This window comes from Bubalus bubalis, chromosome 15 (genome assembly GCF_019923935.1).
Source record: "Bubalus bubalis isolate 160015118507 breed Murrah chromosome 15, NDDB_SH_1, whole genome shotgun sequence".
Classification (NCBI taxonomy): Eukaryota; Metazoa; Chordata; class Mammalia; order Artiodactyla; family Bovidae; genus Bubalus; species Bubalus bubalis.
Window position 1 is genome coordinate 21,419,685 of NC_059171.1, and position 25,579 is coordinate 21,445,263.

Below are 25,579 nucleotides of genomic sequence, written 5' to 3' on the forward strand. Positions count from 1 at the left end.
GCGAGTCTAATGCCACCTCTGGTCTGATAGGAGGTAGAGTTCAGACAGTAATGCGACCGATGGGGAGCGCTGTAAATTCATGTTTGTTTCACGTGTACAGCACAGTGATTCAGTTATACATGTTAAGTCTATTCTTTTCCAGAATAAAGTGCTAACTTTTAAAAAACAAGGGATGAATAAAATGTAAATAAGGAAAATTATATATCCATTCAAGTGTGAACTTCTAGTGGTTAGCACTCTGATTCTGCAGCTGAATTTTGATCTGGCTTTACTTACTAGCAGTGTGACTGTAAGCAAAAATAGCCTCTCTGTAGAACAGGAATAATAGAATATTTATAATAATATCTATCTATCTGATACAAAATAAGCCACAGACACATTGGCTATAGTCTATTTAGATTTTACTAGAAAAATTTAAAGACTGGTTCCTGAGGGAAAGGAAGTCACATTGGGGAAGGGGAAAACAATTAATTAAAATGGGAGCCAAGCATGAATCAGCGAAGCAACCTCATGATCAACTCTATTTTGGATACCTAAAGTTTAAAAAGAGAGAAAGAAAAAAAAAGGCATGTGTTGCAATCTATTCTGGGAGGAGGCAGGAGGATGTATAAAATGCATCCTGTAATGAGATGCACCATAGTGAGTCTAAAGGATGAGTAGCTTTAGCAGAAAGAAGGGAAAGAAACAGTGCAAAAAAATGAGGTTGAAGAGGTGAATGTGTGGGCGAACATTCAAGACTTTGTAACAGACTTCATAAGAAGTTTTTTCTTTTTCTTGAAAGCAGTCAGAAGCCATTAGAGTTTTTTAAGCAGTGAGATGACAAGATAATTTTTCTGTAGTATGCAGAAGGGGAGAAGTATGAATGTGAGTAGCCTAGCTGGGAGGCTAGGTGGGCATTGATGATAACAAGGCCTATGGTATTGAGCATGGATATAGAGACAAGTGGAAGGATTTAGGACACATTTAAGAAGTAAAATTGAAAGGACTTCATGATAGATTAATTATGCATTTGAAGGATAAAGGTGTTTCTAGAATAATTCTATATTTCAGGGCTGCATGATTAAATGGTGTCACAATTTATTGAAATAGGAAAAACTGGGAGGGAATTTGGCTTAATAGGAAAATTACAAGTTCACTTTGATATGCACTGAAATTCAAGTGGCGTCGAGACTTCCCAATACAGATGTGAAGTAGGCAATTGAATATTGAAGCTCAGAGGAAAAGTCTGAACTGAGGATTTACATTTATATGTAGGAGGAAAGTGAAGTCAGGCATGGGTAACACTGCCTAAGTAGACACAGAATGAAAAGAGAAGAGAGGCCTGAATCTTGACCTTCAAAGGAAAAAGAGCATGAAAGTCTAGAGAAACAAGGAGAAAACCAGAAAAATATAATGAAGGCCAAGTGGGCAGTGAACATAATTTCAAGTACTGTTGAGAACCCAGTAAGATGGAGACTAAAAAAATTTGTCCGTTAGTTTTAGGTACAGGGAGGCTGTTGGTAAACTTTGTGAGGATTAAGAAGTAGACTGGAAACCAGATTAGGTTGGTTGAAGATGACTGGGATGAGGAAGCAGAGATAGAATTTGGTCTATGTATAAATGGGAAGGGGAAAAATGATCTCTTTGGCAAGGAACATGATTGAGCTCTTGAATCTGCTTGTACACCATCACTTCTACATATTGTAGTTTCTCATTTTATAGGACTGGAAGGATGACTACAAAAAAAAAAAAAAAAAACAAACTCTGTAAAAGTCCTCTCTTACCTCCTCAAACTATTGTAGATTAGTCCTGTCTGAACTTTTCACTTCTCTCTCTCTCTGCTCCCTACAGCAGGAAAGATTTGATCCCATCCCACAGCCCCAATAATGCTCCAGTGTCAGGGACTGTTACAGTTCTTATTGTGAGAGCGGTTTCAATAGCTCTCATCTAGCACTTTGGGATACATAATTACTGATTTCTCTACTTATGTTACTGGCCTTCTCCCTATGTGTGAAAACTGGGGTTTCTATTTCCCTGGAGGCCCTACGTAGCACAGTTTGCTTCTACTTTTTGCTTCTACGAAAAGATTTCTACTTTTGTTCCAGTGTAACTTGACTTGGTAACTTGCCTAGTACTCCAGTGCCTCTAGAACTAAAACAAAGCATTTGCTCTAATTTTCTTCTTCTTTCTCTTTCTCCCAGAGAGGTTCAGCCATTTACTGAGCGATCATGCCAGAGATCATAAGTGTATAAACAGGTATACAGTAGAAATGTATAGTCACCTCACACGTAGAAAGATGATTCTTCCAAATGGTGGGAGAAGCTCTGATGCAGAGCTCATTCATGGTCCACTTAAAATCATGCTTGTTCTTGTACACGTTTTATGAACTTTGGTCTCTTGTAGTGATGCTTATTTTGTGTTACTAGAGATTCACTTAAACCTGGTGAAAGACCATCAGGGAAAAATAGTATGTTACCTGAAGTTATAGGAAAAAAAAAACTGGCATAGCTGTTTGAATTTATTAATATTTGGTATGAAACTGGAAATGTGCTTTTGTGGTTGCAGAGATAAAAGGACTTACATGGCTCTATTTTAAATTTACCTGCTGACTTTAGGTTGGGGGCTTCCCATCTTATGCAGTGGTAAAGAATCCACCTGCCAATGCAAGAGGTGCAAGAGATGTGGGTGCAATCCCTGGGTCAGGAAGATACCCTGGATTAGGAAATGGCAACGTGCTACTGTATTCTTGCCTGGAAATTCCATGGACAGAGAAGCCTGGCAGGCTACAGTCCATGGGGTTGCAGAGTTGGACATGACTGAGCTACCGAGCACACACACTGATTATAGGTTAGCACTTTGAAACTGACTGTTTTTTAAAAGTCAAACTTATTTAAGGTTATATTTATTACCAGTAAAATTCATTCCTTTGAGGCATACACTTCAGTAAATTCTAGAAAACATACACAGTAATATCTACCACCATAATCAAGACATAGGTTATTTTCCTCACCCCAAATGTTCCTTGCATCCATTTGTAGTCAGTCCCCTTGCTCTACTCCACTCCCTAGCAACCATTGATCTGATGTCTGTCCTTATAATTTTGTTTTTTTCTGTTACATAAATTAAATCATATCATATAAAATTGGACAATCTGTGATCCACAGGCCACATCTGGCCCACTACTTGTTTTTGTATAACCAGTGAATTACGAATGGCTTTTACATTTAAAAAATGTTGAAAAAAATTGTTTTTTTAATAATAATATTTTGAGATTATAAAAATGACATGAAATTCAAGATTCAGCATCCATAAATAATATTTTATTGGAGCTTAGCTATATCCATTCATTTACGTATTGTCGTTGGCAGGTTTCTGGTTCACGCTTTTTAAATTGTGTTGAAGGTCTAGAGCCTATACCTTGCCTAACCTAGCTAAGAAGTCTTTGTTGAACCCAAGGCCACACTTTTCTTCAATGTTTTCGTTTACAAGTTTTATACTTTTAGTCATTGTATTTAGTTCTGTAATCTATTGTTTACAGTTTTGTAATACATTGAGTTAATTTTCATATAGGTATGAGGTATGGGTTGAGGTTTATTTTTTTACACAATGGATTTCCAATTACTATTTTTACACATGGATTTTCTGTTGTTTTAAAGGACTATACTTTATTGTTGAGTTACCTAGGCATCTTTTTAAAAAAGTAGTGACCATTTAAGTATTGGACTGTTCTGGACTCTGTTTTACTGTATGTGTTTATGCTTTACCAATATTTGATTACTTCTGTAGTTTTTATGGTAAGTCTTGAAATTAGGTAGTGTGAGTTCTTCAGTCGTTTTCTTTTTCAAAATGTGTTGCCTAATTGGAGAGTTTTGCTTTTCCATACAAATTTTAGATTTAGCTTGTCAATTTGTTTAAAGAATTCTTGCTGAGATTGTGATTTGAGATGACATTGAATCAATTTATAAAGAATTGATATCTTAATAGTACTGAAGCTTCTCATGATGAATATAGACTATTTCTCCTATTAATTAGATCTCTTTTAATTTTTAGTATTTTATAGTTCTTACCAAAGAAAGTCTGCTTATATTTTGCTAGATTAATACCTTAGACTTTTATTTCATTTTGATGCCATTTGCATACTACTTTAAAAAATTTTGATTTCCAACTGTCTATTGCTAGTATACAAAAAGGCAATTGTTTTTGTATATCGAGCATGTATCTTGTAACTTTGCTGCTGCTGCTGCTGCTGCTGCTAAGTCGCTTCAGTCGTGTCCGACTCTGTGCAACTCCATAGACTGCAGCCCACCAGGCTCCCCCATCCCTGGGATTCTCCAGGCGAGAACACTGGAGTGGGTTGCATTACCTTCTCCAATGCATGAAAGTGAAAAGTAGAAGTGAAGTCGCTCAGCGACCCCATGGACTACAGCCTACCAGGCTCCTCCGTCCATGGGATTTTCCAGGCAAGAGTACTGGAGTGGGTTGCCATTGCCTTCTCTGTATGACCTTGCTAGACTCATCTATTATAGGAGTTTTTTTTTAATAGTTTCTTTGGGACTTTATACATTGACAATTATGCCATCTGCTCAGTTTAAAAATATTCCTTTCCAACCTCTATGGTTTAATTTTTATTGTTTTTCTTGCTTTAATGCATTAGCTAGGATTTCCAGTCTGGTGTTGATTAGGAGTAGTGAGAGACACCACCTTGCTTTGTTCTTGATTTTAGGGGGAAAGCACTCAGTATTTCAAATACAATATGATGTTAGCTGTAGACCCTTTTGTGGATACTGTTATTGAGTTAAGGAAGTTTCTGTCTATTCCTAGTTTGCTGATTTAGGCACTTTCTCAGCATATTTTGACATAATCATATGTTCTTTCCCTTTGTTGTTGTTATTAGTTGCTAAGTCATGTCCGGCTCTTTGCAACCCTATGAACTGTGACCCGCCAGGCTCCTCTAGCAGAATGGGATTTCCCAGGCAAGAATATGGGAGTTCCCAGCAAGAATACTGGAGTGGGTTGCCATTTCCTTCAGAGGATCTTCCTGACCCAGGGATCAAACCTGCGTCTCCTGCATTGCAGGCGAATGTTTAACCGCTGAGCCGCTGGGGTGTGAAATCACTTGTCAGGTCAGGGGCTCAGATAGGTCTGGATGGTGTTGGTATCTTTAGGGCTGTTTTCAGATTTCTCTAACAGAGAGCTCTTGCTGCTTTTTGCTTGGGGTGAATGCAGGCGTACTGTAAGTTTGTTTGTTTTTGTTTGTTTTGCTAAGCCTTCAGCTGTTCTTACCCACTTACATCACAGAGGGAGAGGGCCTCTCTCCATGTTCTTGCCCATTCCCCGGCAGCAGAATACTGGTGCTTATTTCTTGATACTGGGCTTGTGATAGGGTTGGGGTGTTCTGTTGTGTGTTTTCCATCTTCCATCTTTGACAGGCTCTGTCTACGAGGGCCTCAGGCCTCCTGCTCAGAGTACTTATTCCCTTTTCCCAAGTAAGGAAGTTGGCTTGGTGTCTCTGAATGGTTTAGGGCAGGAGTTTCTACCTCCCCCTTTGTGATAAAAGCCTTTGATCTGTGGGTAAGCTCTTGGCTGAAGATGATTTCCTGTCCCTCCTTCATGAAAAGAGGGGTTTTCCCCTCCCAAGCTTTTCCCTAGCTGCAGTAGATCTTTGCCTTTGTCCTGGGGATGACAGAGTTTACTGCCTTTTCTTGTGGCTTACAGCTTTGACTTTTTTAGGAGAAATAGTCTGGGGAATTCCTGTGTTGTAGTAGCCACTAGTCAGTCACTTCTGTTATATTTGTACATATGCACCCCCAAAAGGTTCTTTTTGTTCTTATGTCCTGCTCTCATTGTTCCTCATGAATAACCAGTACAGGTATGTGGAACAGTGCTTGTGATCCTGGGCCCATAGCTATTCCAAATTGTCATGTTAGCCCTCACTTCACTAAAATTTTAGTGAATTTCCTGTAACTGTCTGGTGGCCACCTCTTTCTCCTGTGCTCTGCCAAAGGCGGAATAGTGTGTCCCGTTGTTCTTTGGAAGGGTTTGTCTTGGAGTTAAGATTATTTGCTTGTCTTATAACCCTCAACTCTCTGATGGGATCAAGAGAAGTTATGCTCTTGTAGATTATTTAGCCTTTTGTCCTTTTTAGGATGAGAGTGACATTATTTGCAGCTTTGTAAATCCTAAACATTAGTTCTGACTAGGAACTTTGACTTGTAAATCAAAATTATAGTTTTAATCATTTGAAACCATCTTGTATAAAGATAATAGTAAAAGTTTTATCACTATTTATTTTTAACTAGAATCAGGAAAGGCCTTACTTTTATTTCTACTGCCTAATTTGGTAGACTCCTAATATTTCAAGTGTCTTTGCAGCCAGCTTATGTCCAGACTGTTGAATAGATTTGGATAGTTAGTGAGACCACTCATCCAATGTTTTCCTCTCTGTTTTGATTCTTAATTGCATTCCAGTTGAGGTTCTGTCTCGGTGATTTGAAGTTGATAGGTTTTGGTTTCCCTGTGCAAGTCATATCGCTCAGTCTATTTCTGAAGCTAAACTCTTGAAAAAGTAACATTATAAATATTTCATGGTATATGATTGAAAACATTGCAGATAGTTGGTAGACATTTTACAATCACCTTTCAAAGAAGTATGTTAATTGTACTGTTTATCAAATTAGCATGTATATCAGAAGTTAGAACTAGTTACACTTTTACGATGTTGTGCACCATAAAAGATGTTATTATCAACAGAAAGTTTAAATTTTTATTCTTTATTCTTACATGGATTTTTCAGATATAAAATTGTGTCCACAGATTGTGGTAATTATTACTATTTTTTGAGACCATCAGAAAACCAAATTTTTCTTGTCTGTTTTCTCTGCAGAAAACTTCATCAGCAGTTTGAAATGTATAAGGAGCAGGTAAAGAAGATGGGTGAAGAATCACAGCAGCAGCAAGAACAGAAGGGTGATGCTCCAACCTGTGGCATCTGCCACAAAACCAAGTTTGCTGACGGATGTGGCCATAACTGTTCATATTGCCAAACCAAGTTCTGTGCTCGCTGTGGAGGTCGAGTGTCGTTACGCTCAAACAAGGTACAGGATGAAAGCTGAACTTCGTAATTCTCTCATACTTACGCTTATCGTGAATAAAATAGACAACTGAAATTAACATTCAGGTTAATCAATGAACAGAAACCTTCCCTAGTGTCTTCAGTTCAGATAAAAGAATTAAAAAAACTTTCCTCTGAATTAAAAAGCTATTTATCTCATTGTTTTTGTTCTTTAGCTTATGATCTTTTAGACTCATAGGATCTTAGACTTCCAAACATGAAGAGAATTTAGAGATCATTTGGCCTAATTCCTTATTTTATAGATGTAGATAACTCAGATCCAGAAACACCAGGGTTCATTCTTAGAGTCACACAGCTGGTTAGTGTTTGAGTTCTGTCACAGCGTTTTTGATTACCTCACATGATTTTATCAGCTTGGTGGATCTGCTCTTCTTTTGGCCTATATTTCCTTTCTTTCTGAAGGAGGCTCTTTCTGGCTTTGAGATTCTATGTTTCATAATTTTATAGCTTTCGAGGCTACAATACCCTTTATTTTTGTTTTAACATTAATGAAAAAAACATTAGAATGTGGAATTTAAAGAAAAAATGTTAAGGCTGTGTTTCACACCTGTTTTAGATTTTTGTAGTTTATCCATCCACTTTAGGGAATATATTAAAATTTCCCAAAGAATGCTATGCTGAAATTAGCAAAAGAAGTGTTTTAAATGGTCTCAATTAGTTCTTTATAATTTGCATTTATCTCCTTCTTAGTAGGAGATATTTATCAATCAGTTCTTAGGGAGCTTAAAAATATGAAGCTGATGTCTTTACATACATTACTTAGACATAATGGGAATTTGTTACCCTTTGTGATTTAATTTCTCCATTTTCTCATTGCTTCCCTTTTCTCATTCTTTGTTTTACCCAGAACTAATAACTTTTCTTTATCTTTCTCCCTGGTTACCTGATTATTTTTCTTCTCCTTGACTAGTTGTGTTGGCTAGAAACTTTAGTATAATTTTGAGTGGAAGTGATGAGAAGAGACATTCCTATTTTGTTCTCATCTTGTGGAGAAAGCATTCACTATTAAGTATTATGTTAGCTGTCAGCTCTTCATAAATGTTGCTAAAAGTTTTTGTTTGTTTGTCTACCTTAAGAATAGATGTTGAATTTTGTCAAATACTTTTTCTCCGTCTATTGTGATTGATTATATGTTTTTGCTTTCTTTGTTAATATGATGAACTACTTTGATTGATTTTGAAGTGTTAAACCAACTCTGTATTCCTGGAATAAATCCATTTGGTTATGATGGATTATATCTTTTACATGTTAATGAGTTAGATTAGATAAAATTATGTTTACAGTTTTTGCTTTTGTGTTTATGAAGGTTAATATCTGTAGCTTTCTTTTCTTGTGATGTTTGTCTTTGAGTTTGGCATTAGAGTAATGCTGACCGGATAAAATGAATTGGGCAGTATTTCTTTCTCTCCAGTATTTTAGTAGAGTTTCTGTAGAGTTGGTATCATTTATCCTTTAATGTTTTATAGATTTTACCAGTGAAGCCATCTGGGCAAACGGTTCTATTTTGGGGGGAAAGTTTTTAAGTACAGTTTCAATTTAGTAGATATAGGATTATTCAGGTTATCTGGTTTTTCTTCTTGAATGAGCTTTGGTAATTTGTATCTTTCAAAGAATTTGTTTAGTTCCTCGTACGTTGTTGACTTTATTAGAATCATATATTCCATTATCATTCTTTTAATGTCTGTATAATTTGTAGTGATGCTGCCTCTTGCATTCCTGATATTGGCAATTTGTATCTTCTCTCTTTTTCCCTCTTCAGACTGACAGATACTGACCTATTTTATTGATATTATCAAAGAACCAGTTTTTTGTTTTATTGATTTTTAAATTGTTGATTTCTTCTTTGATCTTTATTATTTGTTTTCTGCTGCTCACTGTGGGTTTAATTGTCTCTTCTTTCTTCTGGTTTCATAAGGTGGAAGCTGAGGTTATTGCTTTGAGATGTTCCTTCTTTTCTAATACAGGCCTCATGTGCTATTAATTTCCCCTAAGTACTGCTTCAGTAGCGTCTCTCAAATTCTAATATGTTGTCTTTTCATTTTCATGCAGTTGAAAAATTTTCTAATTTTACTTTTCTTTTTTAACTTATGAATAACTTAGAAGTATGTTATTTGTTTTTTAAATATTTGAGGTGGAAGTTTCTAGAGATATTTCTGTTCATGATTTTTAATTTCATTCTGTTGTGGTCCCAAATATACTTCGTATGCCTTGAGTCCTTTGAAATGTACTGATACTTATTTTATGGCCCAGACTGTGCTTTATTTTGACAAATGTTCTGTGTGTTTTGAAAAGAGTGTATACTCTGTTATTTTTTGACAGTGGTTTTAAATGTTCAGTAGGTCAAATTGTTTAATAGAGTTGTTCAACTCTACTAAATCCTTGTTTATTTTCCACATTGTTTTTTCTACCAATTATTAAAAGATGGGTATTCAAATATGTAACTCTCAGTTTTATCAACTTTGACTTTATATATTTTAAAGTTCTGTTTTTAGTTGCATAAGCAGTTGGGATCATTACATCCTATTAAATAATTGGCCTCTTTATAATTGTTAATGGAGAAGGCAATGGCAACCCACTCCAATACTCTTGCTTGGAAAATCCCATGGACGGAGGAGCCTGGTAGGCTGCAGTCCATGGGGTCACTAAGAGTCGGACACGACTGAGCGACTTCCCTTTCACTTTTCACTTTCATGCATCGGAGAAGGAAATGGCAACCCACTCCAGTGTTCTTGCCTGGAGAATCCCAGGGACGGGCGAGCCTGGCGGGCTGCAGTCTATGGGGTCGCACAGAGTCGGACACGACTGAAGTGACTTAGCACAGCATCAATTCAGTTCAGTTCAGTTCAGTTCAGTTCAGTCGCTCAGTCGTGTCCGACTCTGCGACCCCATGAATCGCAGCATGCCAGGCCTCCCTGTCCATCACCAACTCCCGGAGTTCACCCAGACTCACGTCCATTGAGTCAGTGATGCCATCCAGCCATCTCATCCTCTGTCGTCCCCTTCTCCTCCTGCCCCCAAACCCTCCCAGCATCAGAGTCTTTTCCAATGAGTCAACTCTTCCTATGAGGTGGCCAAAGTACTGGCGTTTCAGCTTTAGCATCATTCCTTCCAAAGAAATCCCAGGGCTGATCTCCTTCAGAATGGACTGGTTGGATTTCTTGCAGTCCAAGAGACTTTCAAGAGTCTTCTCCAACACCACAGTTCAAAAGCATCAATTCTTCGGCGCTCAGCCTTCTTCACAGTCCAACTCTCACATCCATACATGACCACTGGAAAAACCATAGCCTTGACTAGATGAACCTTTGTTGGCAAAGTAATGTCTCTGCTTTTGAATATGCTATCTAGGTTGGTCATAACTTTCCTTCCAAGGAGTAAGCATCTTTTAATTTCATGGCTGCAATCACCATCTGCAGTGATTTTGGAGCCCCCCAAAATAAAATCTGACAATGTTTCCTCTGTTTCCCCATCTATTTGCCATGAAGTGATGGGACCGGATGCGATGATCTTCGTTTTCTGAATGTTGAGCTTTAAGCCAACTTTTTCACTCTCCACTTTCACTTTCATCAAGAGGCTTTTTAGTTCCTCTTCACTTTCTGCCATAAGGGTGGTGCATAGCATAGCATAATTGTTAAATGACTTTCTTTATTCTTGGAAATATTCTTGGCTCTGAAATATTGTATTTTATCTGATCTTTCTGTAACCATTCCAACTTTGTATTGGGTAGTAGTAACATTGTTTATGTTTTTTCTTCTTGCCCAAGTGAGACTAAGCTTAAATCCCAGTTTTGTTATTTACTAGTTCTGTGATCTAGTATAAGATGCTTAGTCTCTCTGCCTCAGCTTCTTCACCTGTAATAATAGTACCTATTTTACAAGGCTATTGTGAAGACAAAATGAGTTAATATTTGTGCAACACTTAGACATGTACCTGGCACATGCACTGAGTGCTTTTAAAGTGTTTTGCAGTAATTTCTATAGTATTGCTTCTTACCTAACAGGGATGTAGGGTCCCATGAAAGAACCTTTCACATATGTTTTCTTATTCAATTAAATGATCATATTTTATATTGGGTTAGTGTGTTCCTTGTTGCATACCTAAACTGATTCCGTCATTATGAATATATATGTAAAATATATAAGGTAATTCTAATCTTTAATCTTTGAAATGACCATTTAGTCTTTTTTTTTTACATTTCTTTTTTTTTAATTTAATTTTATTTTTTAACTTTACAATATTGTTTTGGTTTTGCCATATATCAAAATGAATCTGCCACAGGTATACATGTGTTCCCCATGATTCAATTGAAGATTCATTTGTAGTCATTTTAAAATATCCAGATTTTCTATTTGTTTAAAATTAAACTACTACTCCACAGCTGGTTTTTATTTTTCACATGAGATTTTAATGTCTTAAGGATCTTGATAATATTTCATATTTATACATTACCTTTGTTTTTCAAGCAACTCAATTCTAGTTTGATTAAAATCACTTTGGACAAATACAGTGAAACTTTAAATTGTGTTACTAAAATCTGATTAGAAGAGATTGCTAGTCCTTTTTTTTGAACTTTTTTTCCTTGGAGGCTTGCCAGTTCAAAGAGAAGAGGTATTTTGTTGATATTGGGTCATTATCCTTACTTTTCCTTTTTCCTTTAACAATTTCCTTGGGAGATTTTATTCATTTTCATAGCTTCAGATTCTATTATTTGCTGATGATTTACAGATGTGATTTCACTAGCTGGATTATTCTTTTGAGCTACAAGTCTATCTATGTAGCTTCCTGCTGAAAATCTATGCTTAGATGAATTAATAGTCACCTCATATTCACCTTATCTATACTTGCATTCATTATTTTCCACCAAATCTGCTTCTCATGTGTTTTTTTCTTTCAAGGAATTGCCTTCTTATTCTCCTGGTTGCTCAAACCAAGCTTTGGGAGTGCTTCTCTCTTTCTTCCTCAATCAGGTCTTAAGGGGCCATACTTCTCCGTATCTCCTAAACCAGTTTACTTCTTCTCTTGCTACTAATATGGTTCATACCACTATCACATATGTTTCTTACCTGAAGTATTGCAACAGCTTCCTAACTGTTCTTTCTGCTTCTAGACTTTTCTTCTTCCAGTCTGTCTGCACATTTTAGCAAAGTAAACACTTTATAAAATAGTAGCAATGTTGTGCCTTATTTATAAATTACATTGTAGATTTTGTGTTGACTTTTTATCCTTATTGGAAGATAGTAAAGATACAATGGTAGAGTAATATTTCATATGTGTATGATAGCTAAATTTTCCACGTATATGTTATAGCTAAAATTTAACCTGTATTATCTGTTCAGAGGGATTGAGTGTGTGCCAGTTTGCTTTAGTCGTGTCCAACTCTTTGTGACCCTGTGGACTGTAGCCCCCCAGGCTACTCTGTCCATGGAATTCTCCAGGCAAGAATACTGGAGGGGGTTGCCATGCCCTCCTCCAGGGGATCTTCCTGACCCAGAGATTGAGCTTGCATCTCTTATGTCTCTTGCATTGGCAGGTGGGTTCTTTACTACTAGTGCTACCTGGGAAGCTCTAAGAGGGATTAACTATTAGCAAATTCATTTATTAGACTTCATTTTTTTTCTTTTTTAAAACAATTTCTGCAGTGTGAGTTATTTTATGAAAGTATTATGCTTCTAAGCTTTTGCCAGATTATTAATATAGTTAACTGTGAAGACTTTAGTTCATACACGTCAGTTATAATTTAGTCATTCCCAGCTGTGCTGTGCTTAGTCGCCCAGTCATGTCTGACTCTTTGCTACCCCATGGGCTGTAGCCCCCTGCAGGCTTCTCTGTCCCTGAGGATTCTCCAGGTAAGAATACTGGAGTGGGTTGCCATGCCCTCCTTGAGGGGTCTTCCCAACCCAGGGGTCATTCCCAGCTAACTTGTATCCAAATATGCCAGGCACGTTTGAGCTTTTGTACTTTTTACATATTCCATGTTCTTTGCATAAAATGTTCTCCCTCACTGGTCTTGCCAACATTCTCTTTATTACTTTAGAGGCCTACTTGCATCTCAGAAGCTTTCAATTTTTTTTTCTTCCAAGTTCTGTTATCTCATCAGTCATTTGTGTTTCCGTAGTGTCTTATTCTTCACTTGCTTTCAGGCATCTTTCTGTTCTGCAGGGATTTGTTCAGTTCCCTCTCAATACATTTAGTTCCTTGATGGCAAGAACTGTCTTACTCACTTTTCATGTTTCATAAATCTAGTATAGTACCTGATACACATATGTGAGTGCTCCATAAATGATTTTTGTTAAACTAAATGGTCACCAGTAGTTTTCCTTGCCTGCATACAATTGCTTTTCTTTTTACAATAGCTTTTATATGACCTGTAGTTTTAACATTTGTAACAAATTAATCAGTCAAGATCATAATACAGAGGATGCATCTTATCCCTTCTACACAATATCCTGTGTTTTAATCAGCTAGAATATCAGATATAGAACTGTGTGTCAGGCACTCTGTATGGAGAGCTTTTCATATTGTTTAATTCTGAGGAAACTGTATAAAGTAAATATTAATTTCCTATTTTGCAGATAAGAAAGTAAAGGTCTAGAGAGTTTAAGAAAATTGCATAAGGTATACAACTAGAAATGTTTCAGAGAAACGATGATGCCTAAAAAGACATGATTTTAATTTTTAATTTATATAACTTATTATAATATATCAGGTCATTATTATTACATTATGAAGTATTATGATCATTATTTATGTTTAATTAAAGATGAATGTAATAATTTTAAACTTTACCCTATTTAAATATGTTCTCTTGAACAAATCATGCATCTTATTTATTTATTTAATATTCATTTCTATTCTGGTTTATTACAGGATATTGAGTATAGTCCCATGTGCTATACACTAGGACCTTGTTGTTTACCCATTCTATATAAGTTTTCATCTGCCAATCCCAAACTCCCAGTCCATCCTTCCTTCATCTCCCCTACCCCTTGGAAACCACAAATCTGTTCTCTGTGTCTGTTTTTTGTATTGTAGATAAGTTCGTTGTGTCATATTTTAGATTCTACATATAAGTGATATCATATGGTATTTGTCTCTTTCTGGCTTTCTTTACTTAGTATGATAATCTCTAGGTCCATGCATGTTGCTACAAATGGCATTATTGCTTTTTTTTTAATGACTGAGTAGTATTTCATTGTATATATGTACCACATCTTTTTAAATTTTTATTTTATTGAAGTATAGCTTATCTATCATGTGGTATTAGTTTCAGGTGTACAGCTAAGGGGTTCAGTTATACACATAGTCATTCTTTTTTATATTCTTTCCTTAAAACTCAGGTATCTTACATATTATTTTATTGTCTACATTTATAATGTTAGGAAACTATGACCCCAAATTACCAATTGTGATCAATAATATTTTATCTTTAATGACTATTTCTACTTATTTTTTCTTTTAAGTTATAAAGTTTAGAAGGCTTAAATTAATGGGACAAATAACTTTTAGAAGTAATATGAATAATTCATATAGAATTATATTTTGTCAGTTTTTGATAGTATATGATGAAATTAAACATTGATACTGTGTTTTATTATCTTTGTACATAAAAGCTTTTTTCCTTAACGTTTTTTAGTTTTTTCCTTTGAGTTAATTGAGTGTTCAATTAAGATTTTATTTGTGGAAAGAACATTCTCCTTTTTCTGATGTTTGGGTATTTACTTGCTTTTGTAGAAACTGTTCTCTTTGTATGTCTTAATATATTCTAGTATATAGCGTGCTCTTGCTTGAAATGTATGGAAAAGTTTTTCCTCTTAATGTTTATATTTTGGTCAAAATGTAGTTTAAAATTTTCCAGAATTTTAATTTCATTGTCTTAAAAAGTTTGTTTTAAGAATGGAATTAATTATTTATTTTTTGTTTTGTCTTTTCTGTCCTTTCTAACTTGCTTTCGTGGATATTCACACCAGGAGGACAAAGTGGTTAGAGTCTTTTTTCTGTCTAATATTATTTTTTTCTTATTGTTATTAATGCTAATTTAATTTTATAGTTATATTTAATTTATTTACTCAAGTGTTTAGTTACAGTTGTAGTGCATGATAATTGCTAAACAGTAAGATATATTTTAAGTATGCTATCTGAGTTTACTGAAAGACATTTAGTTTATTATATTATAGATGACAATTTGATTATTTTACTTGATTCTTAAAGAAGCTTGCCTCTTTAGAATTTAGTATTTTTTAAAGGAAATGTGTTTTTATAACATTTATAATATTTCTCATTGTGATAAGAATTCCTTTAATCTTATTATATCCCCTAAACTGATCATTGTACTGGTCAGAATTTTTAAAATAAGTTTCTGAGTTAGTATAAAGATTCAGTTTTTGTAATAATGAGTCACAATAACATTGAACATGGGTTTTCCGAAGTATATAATCATAGTTAAGTATTTAAGATATTTTAATTTTTCTCAAAATATGTTTTAGAGATTGGTAAAATGCTTATTTTTTATCCTCATGTTAAATATTATATATAACTATAATTTACAAATCCTAAGAAATATAAAATTTGATAATAGATTATAATAATCTGCTGATGTCTATCTTTTAGAAGTCTGATTTGAATTTGGAACTGCTCTGGAGCCTGGTGACTTCCTGCAAACACAGATAGAATCTTTCTGTTCTGATTCTTTATGATGAATCAGACTAAAACTTGAAGTCTTTTCAAGTTTCCCAAATTCAAATTGGCATAAAACCCAAAGGGAATATCCTTTAGCTGAGGTCTTCTAAATAGTGCTTTCTTTCTTGTCATTTGGAGCCTCTTCATTCTCTTCAGTCTTCAGTTACTAGGTTGGAGATAATGTAGAAATTGGCAAATACTGATGTGAGTTTAGAATATGAACCCTCTGAGCAAAAGAAAAGATACAGTGACTACCCAGATGGTATAGTCTTTAACCCAGAGCAGGTCCTCTAAAAAACTTGCCAGCTTTCTACCAGTCAGCTGTATTATTTGACTCTCACATAGTACAATTCAGGCAATTCAAAGCCTTTTAGAGTCTCTGCTGCAACTTTTGTGTCTAGAGTTAACACAGGGTACATAATGGTTTGATTATTGTCTGTAGTTTTCACAATGAATTCTGACACCTATCCCAGTAATGAGACATATAGTAGTAGTTCAGCTATAGAAATTATTTTCATGTACTGACACAATTTCATAATGTAACAGTCTATATTTTAAGCCATGGATTGACTAACAGATAAAACAATACTAATTTTATGTGGATTTGGAGCATTGCGGTTAAAATTTAACAAGTCTTTCTGTGATATTCTTTTTGCACTGGTGTTCAATAGAACTTTCACCAGTGATGAAAATATTTTATGTCTTTACTGTAATACTATAGGTGCTAGTCACATGCAGCCATTGAACACTTGATTTGTGGCCAGTGTGACTGAGGAATTGAATTTTCAATTTTATTTAATTTTAATCAAATTTGAAGAGTTGTATGTGGCTAGTGGCTAAAGAGAGCCCAAGTCTGGATAGCAAGCACTGTCTGACTATTAAACCTCTAAGGCAGTTGCCTGCACTCAGAATAGCAGTATGATGTGTGTACTGTCAGTGGAGATGTAACTGGACAGAACACAGAAGGGTAAGTGTCATTGCCAACCTCATATATAGTCAAAAAGGATAATGGGCAAGGGACATCCTCCCAAAGGGTAGAACCAGGGCATATGATGATAATAAGTGTAATAGTCAATGGAGAACCTAGATACCAGGTAGAAAAACCAAGGAAATTAAGGTGTTGTTTTTGTAGGGATTACTGTGTGCTACAGACAATCAGCCATGGGTATATTTCTCATTCTTCCTGCTTTTGAATGAGAGTTTTTGTTGCAGTTATATCATTTTGATTTGGATGTGCTGAGAACAGATAACTTGGCTTTCATTGTATCCTGCTGCTGCTGCTACTGCTAAATTGCTTCAGTCGTGTCCGACTCTGTGTGACTCCATAGACGGCCTCCTACCAGGCTCCTCTGTCCCTGGGATTCTCCAGGCAAGAACACTGGAGTGGGTTGCCATTTCCTTCTCCAATGCACGAAAGTGAAAAGTGAAAGTGAAGTCGCTCAGTTGTGTCCGACTCTTAGTGACCCCATGGACTGCAGCCTACCAGGCTCCTCCGTCCATGGGATTTTCCAGGCAAGAGTACTGGAGTGGGGTGCCATTGCCTTCTCATTGTATACAGTGATTTATAATTATCAGTTGTTTATAATAATCTGCACTTGACTGTATACAAAGATTTGTTCTGCTTCACAGATCCTACGTTCAGAGCTAGGTTTTATAACTAAGTGAGAGTTGGGAATTCTCTCCCTTGGGTGGGGGATACGTTACATGTAAAATATATGCATGGAAATTGTGAGTAGTTGAAAGCAGACTGTTCTAGACCCTGTTCAATCACTATCCGAACAGACATTTTAAAAAATATCTTTTAATTTCATGGCTGCAATCACCATCCGCAGAAAAATAAAGTCAGTCACTGTTTCCACTGTTTCCCCATCTATTTGCCATGAAGTGATGGGACCAGATGCCATGATCTTTATTTTCTGAATGTTGAGCTTTAAGTCAACTTTTTCACTCTCCTCTTTCACTTTCATCAAGAGGCTTTTTAGTTCCTCTTCACTTTCTGCCATAGATCAGTCACTCAGTCGTGTCCGACTTTTTGCGACCCCATGAATCACAGCACGCCAGGCCTCCCTGTCCATCACCAACTTCTGGAGTTCACTGAGACTCACGTCCATCGAGTCAGTGATGCCATCCATCCATCTCATCCTCTGTCGTCCCCTTCTCCTCCTGCCCCCAATCCCTCCCAGCATCAGAGTCTTTTCAAATAAGTCAACTCTTCGCATGATGTGGCCAAAGTACTGGAGTTTCAGCTTTTAGCATCATTCCTTCCAAAGAAATCCCAGGGCTGATCTCCTTCAGAATGGACTGGTTGGATCTCCTTGCAGTCCAAGGGACTCTCAAGAGTCTCCTCCAACACCACAGTTCAAAAGCAACAATTCTTTGGTGCTCAGCCGTCTTCACAGTCCAACTCTCACATCCATACAGGAGGTGTCATCTGCATATCTGAGGTTATTGATATTTCTCCCGGCAATCTTGATTCCAGCTTGTGGTTCTTCCAGCCCAGCGTTTCTCATGATGTACTCTGCTGCTGCTGCTAAGTCGCTTCAGTCGTGTCTGACTCTGTGCGACCCCATAGACGGCGGCCCACCAGGCTCCCCCGTCCCTGGGATTCTCCAGGCAAGAACACTGGAGTGGGTTGCCATTTCCTTCTCCAGTGCATTAAAGGGAAAAGTGAAAATGAAGTCGGTCAGTCGTGTCCGACTTCGCACCCCATGGTCTGCAGCCTAACAGACTCCTCTGTCGATGGGATTTTCCAGGCAAGAGTACTGGAGTGGGGTGCCATTGCCTTCTCCAGATGTACTCTGCATATAAGTTAAATAAGCAGGGTGAAAATATATAGCCTTGACGGACTCCTTTTCCTATTTGGAACCAGTCTGTTGTTCCATGTCCAGTTCTAACTGTTGCTTCCTGACCTGCATACAGGTTTCTCAAGAGGCAGGTCAGGTGGTCTGGTATTCCCATCTCTTTCAGAATTTTCCACAGTTTATTGTGATCCACACAGTCAAAGGCTTTGGCATAGTCAATAAAGCAGAAATAGATGTTTTTCTGGAACCTCTCTTGCTTTTTTGATATCCAGCGGATGTTGGCAATTTGATCTCTGGTTCCTCTGCTTTTTCTAAAACCAGCTTGAACATCTGGAAATTCACGGTTCACGTATTGCTGGGGTTATTTTAAAACATGTTGCTTTATTTTTGGGTATTTGAGTAATTTTTAGATACCTAATTGAGTTCTAATTTAGTGCCATTGTAGTGAGAGAACAGCTCTGCGAATTTTAGACCCTTTAGGATTTACTGAGACAATGTGTGTCTTTTTTGGTGAATGTTCCATGTTTACTGGAGAAGCATGTGATTTCAGAGGACCTCAATCTATGGGTATCTTTTGCAGCCATTGTTGGTGGTGTACTCTCAAGCAGTTAATTTGTTTTTCTTCCAATTTGTAAGATTGGAATTTTTTTGTAAAATTTCTGTCCTGACATCAGTTTTTGTGATAATTTCTTGGTTTGTGGGTTCCTGGATCATGCTGCAGATTACAAACCTATGTGAGGTGCAGGCAATTGTTTTGAATTCTTAGGGGAGACTTTTTTTGTTAGTCCATTGTATAAGCAGAGACTTCATACTTCCTTGTGTTTTCCCTTGTCAGTAGATGAAATATTTGTAGTTTACTTTTTCACTGAAGATACAGTTTTCAGTATCTTGGATTGTACATCATCATAAATTCAATTCTTTGGCCTATATATGCCGAGGTTTTTATTCATTTTTTTTTAATCCTTGTGTTCTCCATGCATAGGCTTTAACATTTTAAACTACAGAATGTCAGTTTTAAGCATACCACTCTGGTCCTCAAGCTCCCAGTTTCCTAGTCCCTCAGTTCTTTTCCCCATAGACAGTTGGCTACCACTTTTTTCTGTACGTTCTAACACATACTATGTAGACATGCGGTTTTCACACAACTGTTCTGTACCTTAATTTTATCTCTTACTTGTTTATCTTGGATTTTTCTACATTGGTGTATATAGAATTATTACATTTATATTAACAAGCTCATGATTCCTTTGGTTATGTCACAATTTAAATAACCAAATTATAGCTACTCTTTTGCTGGTATAAACATATTTTTGTACATGTCACATTGCATATGTGCCAGTGTACTATAGGATACGTTCCTTCACATGGAATTGTAGAGCATTTCAAAAATTTGTTCTGTATTCCACACTGCCCTCTCTAAAGTGGTATTAATTTCTGTTTCCACTAACGCCTGTGAGAATGCCCGTTTCCACATCCTTGATAATACAGTGTATCCAGCTTTTTAATCTTCCCAATTTTATTATAATTTTAATTTACATTTACTATGAGTGATGTTGAGCATCTTTTCATGTTTAGAAAACATTTGTGTTTTCTTTTTACTGCCTGTTCATGCTTTCAAAGAAGAGAAAGGCTCTGCAACGTGTTTAGCTTCTGAAATCATCAAAAGTACTTTTATTATTATTATGTATTCATATTGGAGCAAGTTTCTTTATAAAAACACTGGATGTTTCACTCTTTTTAAATATAAGGTTGAAGACCAAGGGGGCCAGAATAAGAGAAAAAAAGACAATTCCTCTCTGTTTTAAAAAAATTCTATGATAACTTTCCATGTTTATTTTTCCTCATGACTATTTAAAAATAATTTGTCTAGCAAGCTCTTTGCAAAAGTATCTCTTAAATAAGTGCAATTTATGGACTGTTACTGTTAGCCATTTTAAGTGTTTTATGCCTTCCTGCCTTTATTTTTAAATTGTTTCAAATATTTCTAAAAACTTAAAGTATATACAATGTATACAAGATGGGATTTATATTTTTAAAGATTAAAGACACATTCAGTAGTACATCTGAAAGCTCTTTTCTTCTTTGATACTAAATGTCAGGAAAAATAAGGGAGGGTGAAACTCATGATGGGAAATAGTATATAGGAAAATCTCACTTGAATCAACACATTTGATTTTAGTCTAATTAGTTCAAATAATGGGTATTTATAACTAATAAGGCATTTACTAAGTCCCTTTAATAAAAATCCTATTCCTTTAGTAAAGGGAGACTTTAGTTCTGATTTCATATTTTTTCTAATCATGTTGCGGCTTGTATTGTTCTTATTCTTTACTGTTTCTTTGCTCATTTGTAATATATATATATTTTTAATGAGTCCTTTTTATGTTAAATAATGTAATTGTTTATGACATGCTGTACATCTCAGTTGTTGCTTTTTCTTTAATGTTTAATTACCTTGTAGTTAACTATATCTTGTTTTTTAGAATATATGTTTTATATCATACATCATAGTTACAGTTTAAATACAAAATTCCAAAAGCAAATTTTCCCATATTCTATCATGGCTTTTCTTGTTGGGGAGAGGTATTCAGTTTTTTTTTTTAAAATATTGAGGACTTTGGCTTTACTCAGAATTCATTTTGGTGTAGGTTATATGGTATGGATCAACTTTATTTCTTATTGTGACTTATTTGTCATAATGATATTTATTGCATGATTCATTTTTTATTCACTAATATGCATAGCTACCTTTTTCACATATGGAATTCCCATAAACATTATGGTCCATTTCTGGTCTCTTTAATTTACATATTGATTTTTCTATTCTTGAGCCAGGACCAAGTAAAACATAGTTTAATGACTGTACCTTTTTAAAAATATGTTACTAATAGCTTGTAGTACTGGTCCAGTGGCATATTAGTGAGTCCTGGGCGTGGACCACCCTGGCTACAGACAATATGAGGTGGGGGAAGTGTCTGCAGAGAATATTAAAAAAGTAATAAAACTAACAACAATTGGCCTGCTTATGATTAATCTCCGTATTCAGACAATTCTAAACCACTTGATACTAAAATACTCTTTCCCTTTGGAGCAGATTACATCACATTCCTAACTCCCTTCCACTGGAGCTGGTTTCCTCACTTTGCTCTTCTTTTCTTTTTAAAAATTTATTGGCTATTCTCTATTATCTCTCTCTCTCTTTTTTTTTTTTTAAAAATTAAGTGTAACTTGCAATCATATGCACAGGATTTAAGTATAGTTTGATGAATTTCAAGAAGTATGTATATTCCCATGTAACTATTGCACTCACAAAGATATATACTGTTTCTATTCTCTTGGGAAGTTTACCCACTCCGTCCCACAGTAGGCAGTCGCCTTCCTGACCATATCTATTACCGTAGATAGCCTGGCTTGTTCTTGAACTTCATATAAATAGAATCTTATAGCATGTACTTTCTTCTTTTTCTCAACTCAGAGTCTAGAGATTAATGCATGTCATTGCCTGTAGCAATTGTTTGTTTTCATTGTGTGAATTGTGTAGATACACCATAATATATCTATCCACTCTCCTGTTGAGGACATGTGGATTTTCTCCTTTTCTTGGCTATAATAAATAAAGCTGCTATAAATTTTTGTGTTATGGGTCTTTTGCTGGGCATTTATTTTTTATTTCTCTTTGATAAACACCTTGAAGTAAAATTTCTGGGAAAGAATGTTATATATTTGTTTAAATTTTATTACAGACAGTTTTCCAGAGTTAATGTGCAATTTTACACTTCTATCAGCAATATAAGAAAGTTCTAGTTTCTCTACAACCTTACCAGCGTTTGCTGTCATTTCATTGAAGTTATTCTAGTGAGTATGAAATGGTTTGGCTTTTATTTCCATTTCCCTAGTGTCCAATGATTGAGCATCATTAGTGTCTATTGGCCATTCATACTACTTCCCTTGTGAAATGTTTGCTTAATTACCTGTTTGAAAAGTTCTTTTTTGTTTTTTTATTATTGATTTGCAGACATTTTCCTTATATATGTTCTGAATATAAGTATCATATATATATGTATTGAGAATTTCTGCAGTCTGTGGCTTGCCTTTTCATTTCATAATGGTATATTTTTGAGAATGGAAAATTTTTAAATTGAATTATAGTGGATTGGGGCTTCCCAGGTGGCGCTAGTGGTAAAGAATATGCCTGCCAATGCAGGAGATGGCAAGAGATGGGAGTTTGATCCCTGGGATGGGAAGATCCCCTTCAGTAGGAAATGGCAATATCATTCCAGTATTCTTGCCTGGAAAATTCCATGGACAGAGGAGCCTGTCAGGCTTAGTCAGTTGGGCTGCAGATAGTCGGACACGACTGAGTGACTAAGCATACACATAGGTGATTAACAGTGTTGTGTTAGTGTCAGGTATGCAGCAAAGTGATTTCAGTTTTTATACTTCAGATTCTGTTCCATTCTAGGTTATTATTTTGAATATAGTTCCCTCTGCTATATAGTAGGTTCTTATTGTTTATCTTTTTTATATAGTAGTATATATCTATCAGTCCCAAACTCTTAATCCCTCCCCTCCCCTTTACCCCTTTTTGTAACTGTAAGTTTGTTTTCTATGTCTGCTAGTCTCTTTCTATTTGGTAATTAAGTTCATTTGCATCATTTTTTAAGATCTCAAGAATAGCTGATATATCATGATAATTTGTCTATCTCTGTCTGACTTAACTTCTCTTAGTATTATTATTTCTAGGTCCATTCATGTTGCTGCAAATGACATTATTTCAGAGAATAGGAAGTTTTAATTTTTATGAAGTTGAAGTTACTAACCTTTTTTTCATGATTAGTGATTTTTGCAGTCTAAGGTATCTTTGCCTATCCCAAAGTTGCAAAGGTATGCCCTTGGCTATATTTGCTTATTTATTTTTCTGTCTACATGTTAGAATTAATTTGTTTAGTCTTAAATAAATCATATAGGGTTTTTTTTTATTGAGACCACATTTAATTATGGAAAAACTAGGAAAGAATTGTAATTTTTATGGTATTGTCTTCATATTCAAAATTAGAATATGATTTTTGATTTGTCTTCTCATATATCTGTCAGTAGCATTACTTATATTAATTTTGATATTTCTCAATAATTTATTTTAGAATTATAAATGAAATATTTTAGTCCTTTTAAAACTTATTTTTACCCAGTAATATATTGATCTTTGTATGTATGCACTCACCTTTCTAAATTATATTTTTATTAGAATTTTTTAGTTTCTTTTGAGTTTTAACTTTCTAAAACCATATGACCTGAAAATAATAATAACTTAACTCTTTTCTCATTTATTTCTCTTTTTATAACTGTATTAACCAGAACCTTGAAAACAATCTTAAATAAAAATATATTCACATTTATGATTATAATAATATATATAACTTGTCATTTGTTGTTTTTTAAAATTGTATAATTACTTTCAAATTACCCTCCTGCCCCCACTGCATGTTTTCCATTTCTGGTGGAGAGTTTTTCCAGTTTTGTTTGGAGGTTTCTTAAAGATTACTTCATGGTTTTTAAGGGTTATAAACCATCTAACTCTTTCTTATCTTTTGCTACCTTTTGGCTAGCGTCAGTTCTAAGAATAGCCATTGAGACATGCTGGTTATAAGATTTTTTGGCCACTTAATGAGGAAGTGGTTAAGATAGGGTTTGATGTATGAGGATAAAAAAGCAGATTTTTTTAACCTGATGTAAAATTTATACAAAGACCAAAGGGGATATTGAAAAGAAGTCATGAAATATTTTCATATTGATTTTGTTTCTATTTAGGATTTGTTTTCTTCATCTAGTGATATTGTCCCATGATTTTCTCCTTTAATCTGTTATGTGCTAAGTTACTTCAGTGTGCTGCTCTTTGCAACTCTATGCACTGCCTGCCAGGCTCCTGTGTTCATGGGATTCTCCAGGCAAGAAGACTGGAGTGGGTTGCCATTTCCTCCTCCAGGGGATTTTCCCGACCCAGGGATCAAACCCGCATCCTTTAGTCTCCTGCATTGGCAGGTGGATTCTTTACCACTAGCACCACCTGGGAAGCCCTAGTCTGTTATGTAGTAAACCAAAATTCTTGATTTTCATAAGAGCTTTGCATCCTTAGGACAAAATTCACTTGGTTATGATATATTTAAAAAATTATATATCTGCATTTGGATTTTATTTGCTAGTAATTTGTTAAGGATTTCTCCTGTTTGTTGAAAATATTGGTGTATAATTTTCTGTTCTTCTATGTTCTTTTCTGGTTTTGGTTTTAAGGTTATGATGACCTCATAAAATAAATGGTTTTATTTCTCCCTTATTTTTCCAAAAGAGTTTGTATTATTTCTTTCCTGAGCACATGATAGAGTTCACCAATGAGTCCGACTAAGTGTAGAGTTCTCTGCAGAAGTTCTAAATTATGTGTTCTATTTTTAAAAGATATATAGAGCTATTGAGATTATTTCTTGTTGTGTGTTTTATTTCTGATGGAATTTGTCCATCTTATCAAACTTGTTGAATTTATTGCCACTGAACTATTTGTTGGGCTTCCACAATGGCTCAGTGGGTAAATAATCCACATGCAATGTAGGAGACACAGGAGACATGGGTTCGATTCCTGTGTCAGATAGATCCCCTGGAGAAGGAAAAAGCAACCCACTCCAGTATTCTTGCTTGAAAATTCCCACAGACAGAGTAATGTGATGGGCTACAGTCCAAAGGGTCAAAAAGAGTCAGACACCACTGAGCAGCTAAGCCTAGCAAGCTGTTATATGTACTTGTTATCCATTAATGTTGATATGATCTTTAGAGGTATCACTTTTCATGCTTGAGAGTGATAATTTTCATTTTCTCTCTCTCTGTTTCTGTTTGTTTCCACAATGAGCCATGTAGTGATTAATCAATTTTGGTTTTACTTATTTTTTGTTTTGTTTACTATTCATTCAGTTTTCTATTTTTATCTTCATTTCCTTTCTTGTACTTG

The 25,579-nt window shown here is 35.4% G+C and overlaps 1 protein-coding gene across 18 annotated transcripts in view; it reads left to right on the plus strand.

Annotated features, from left to right (window-relative positions):
- RIMS2 (regulating synaptic membrane exocytosis 2) overlaps nt 1–25,579 on the plus strand; it is a 539,581-nt gene that overhangs the window by 116,050 nt on the left and 397,952 nt on the right. For all 18 annotated transcript variants that reach the window (XM_006053914.4, XM_006053915.4, XM_025265138.3 and 15 more), the window contains one exon: nt 6,863–7,073. In XM_006053914.4, the coding sequence (XP_006053976.2) occupies nt 6,863–7,073 (211 nt within the window). The remainder of the gene's footprint in view (nt 1–6,862; nt 7,074–25,579) is intronic.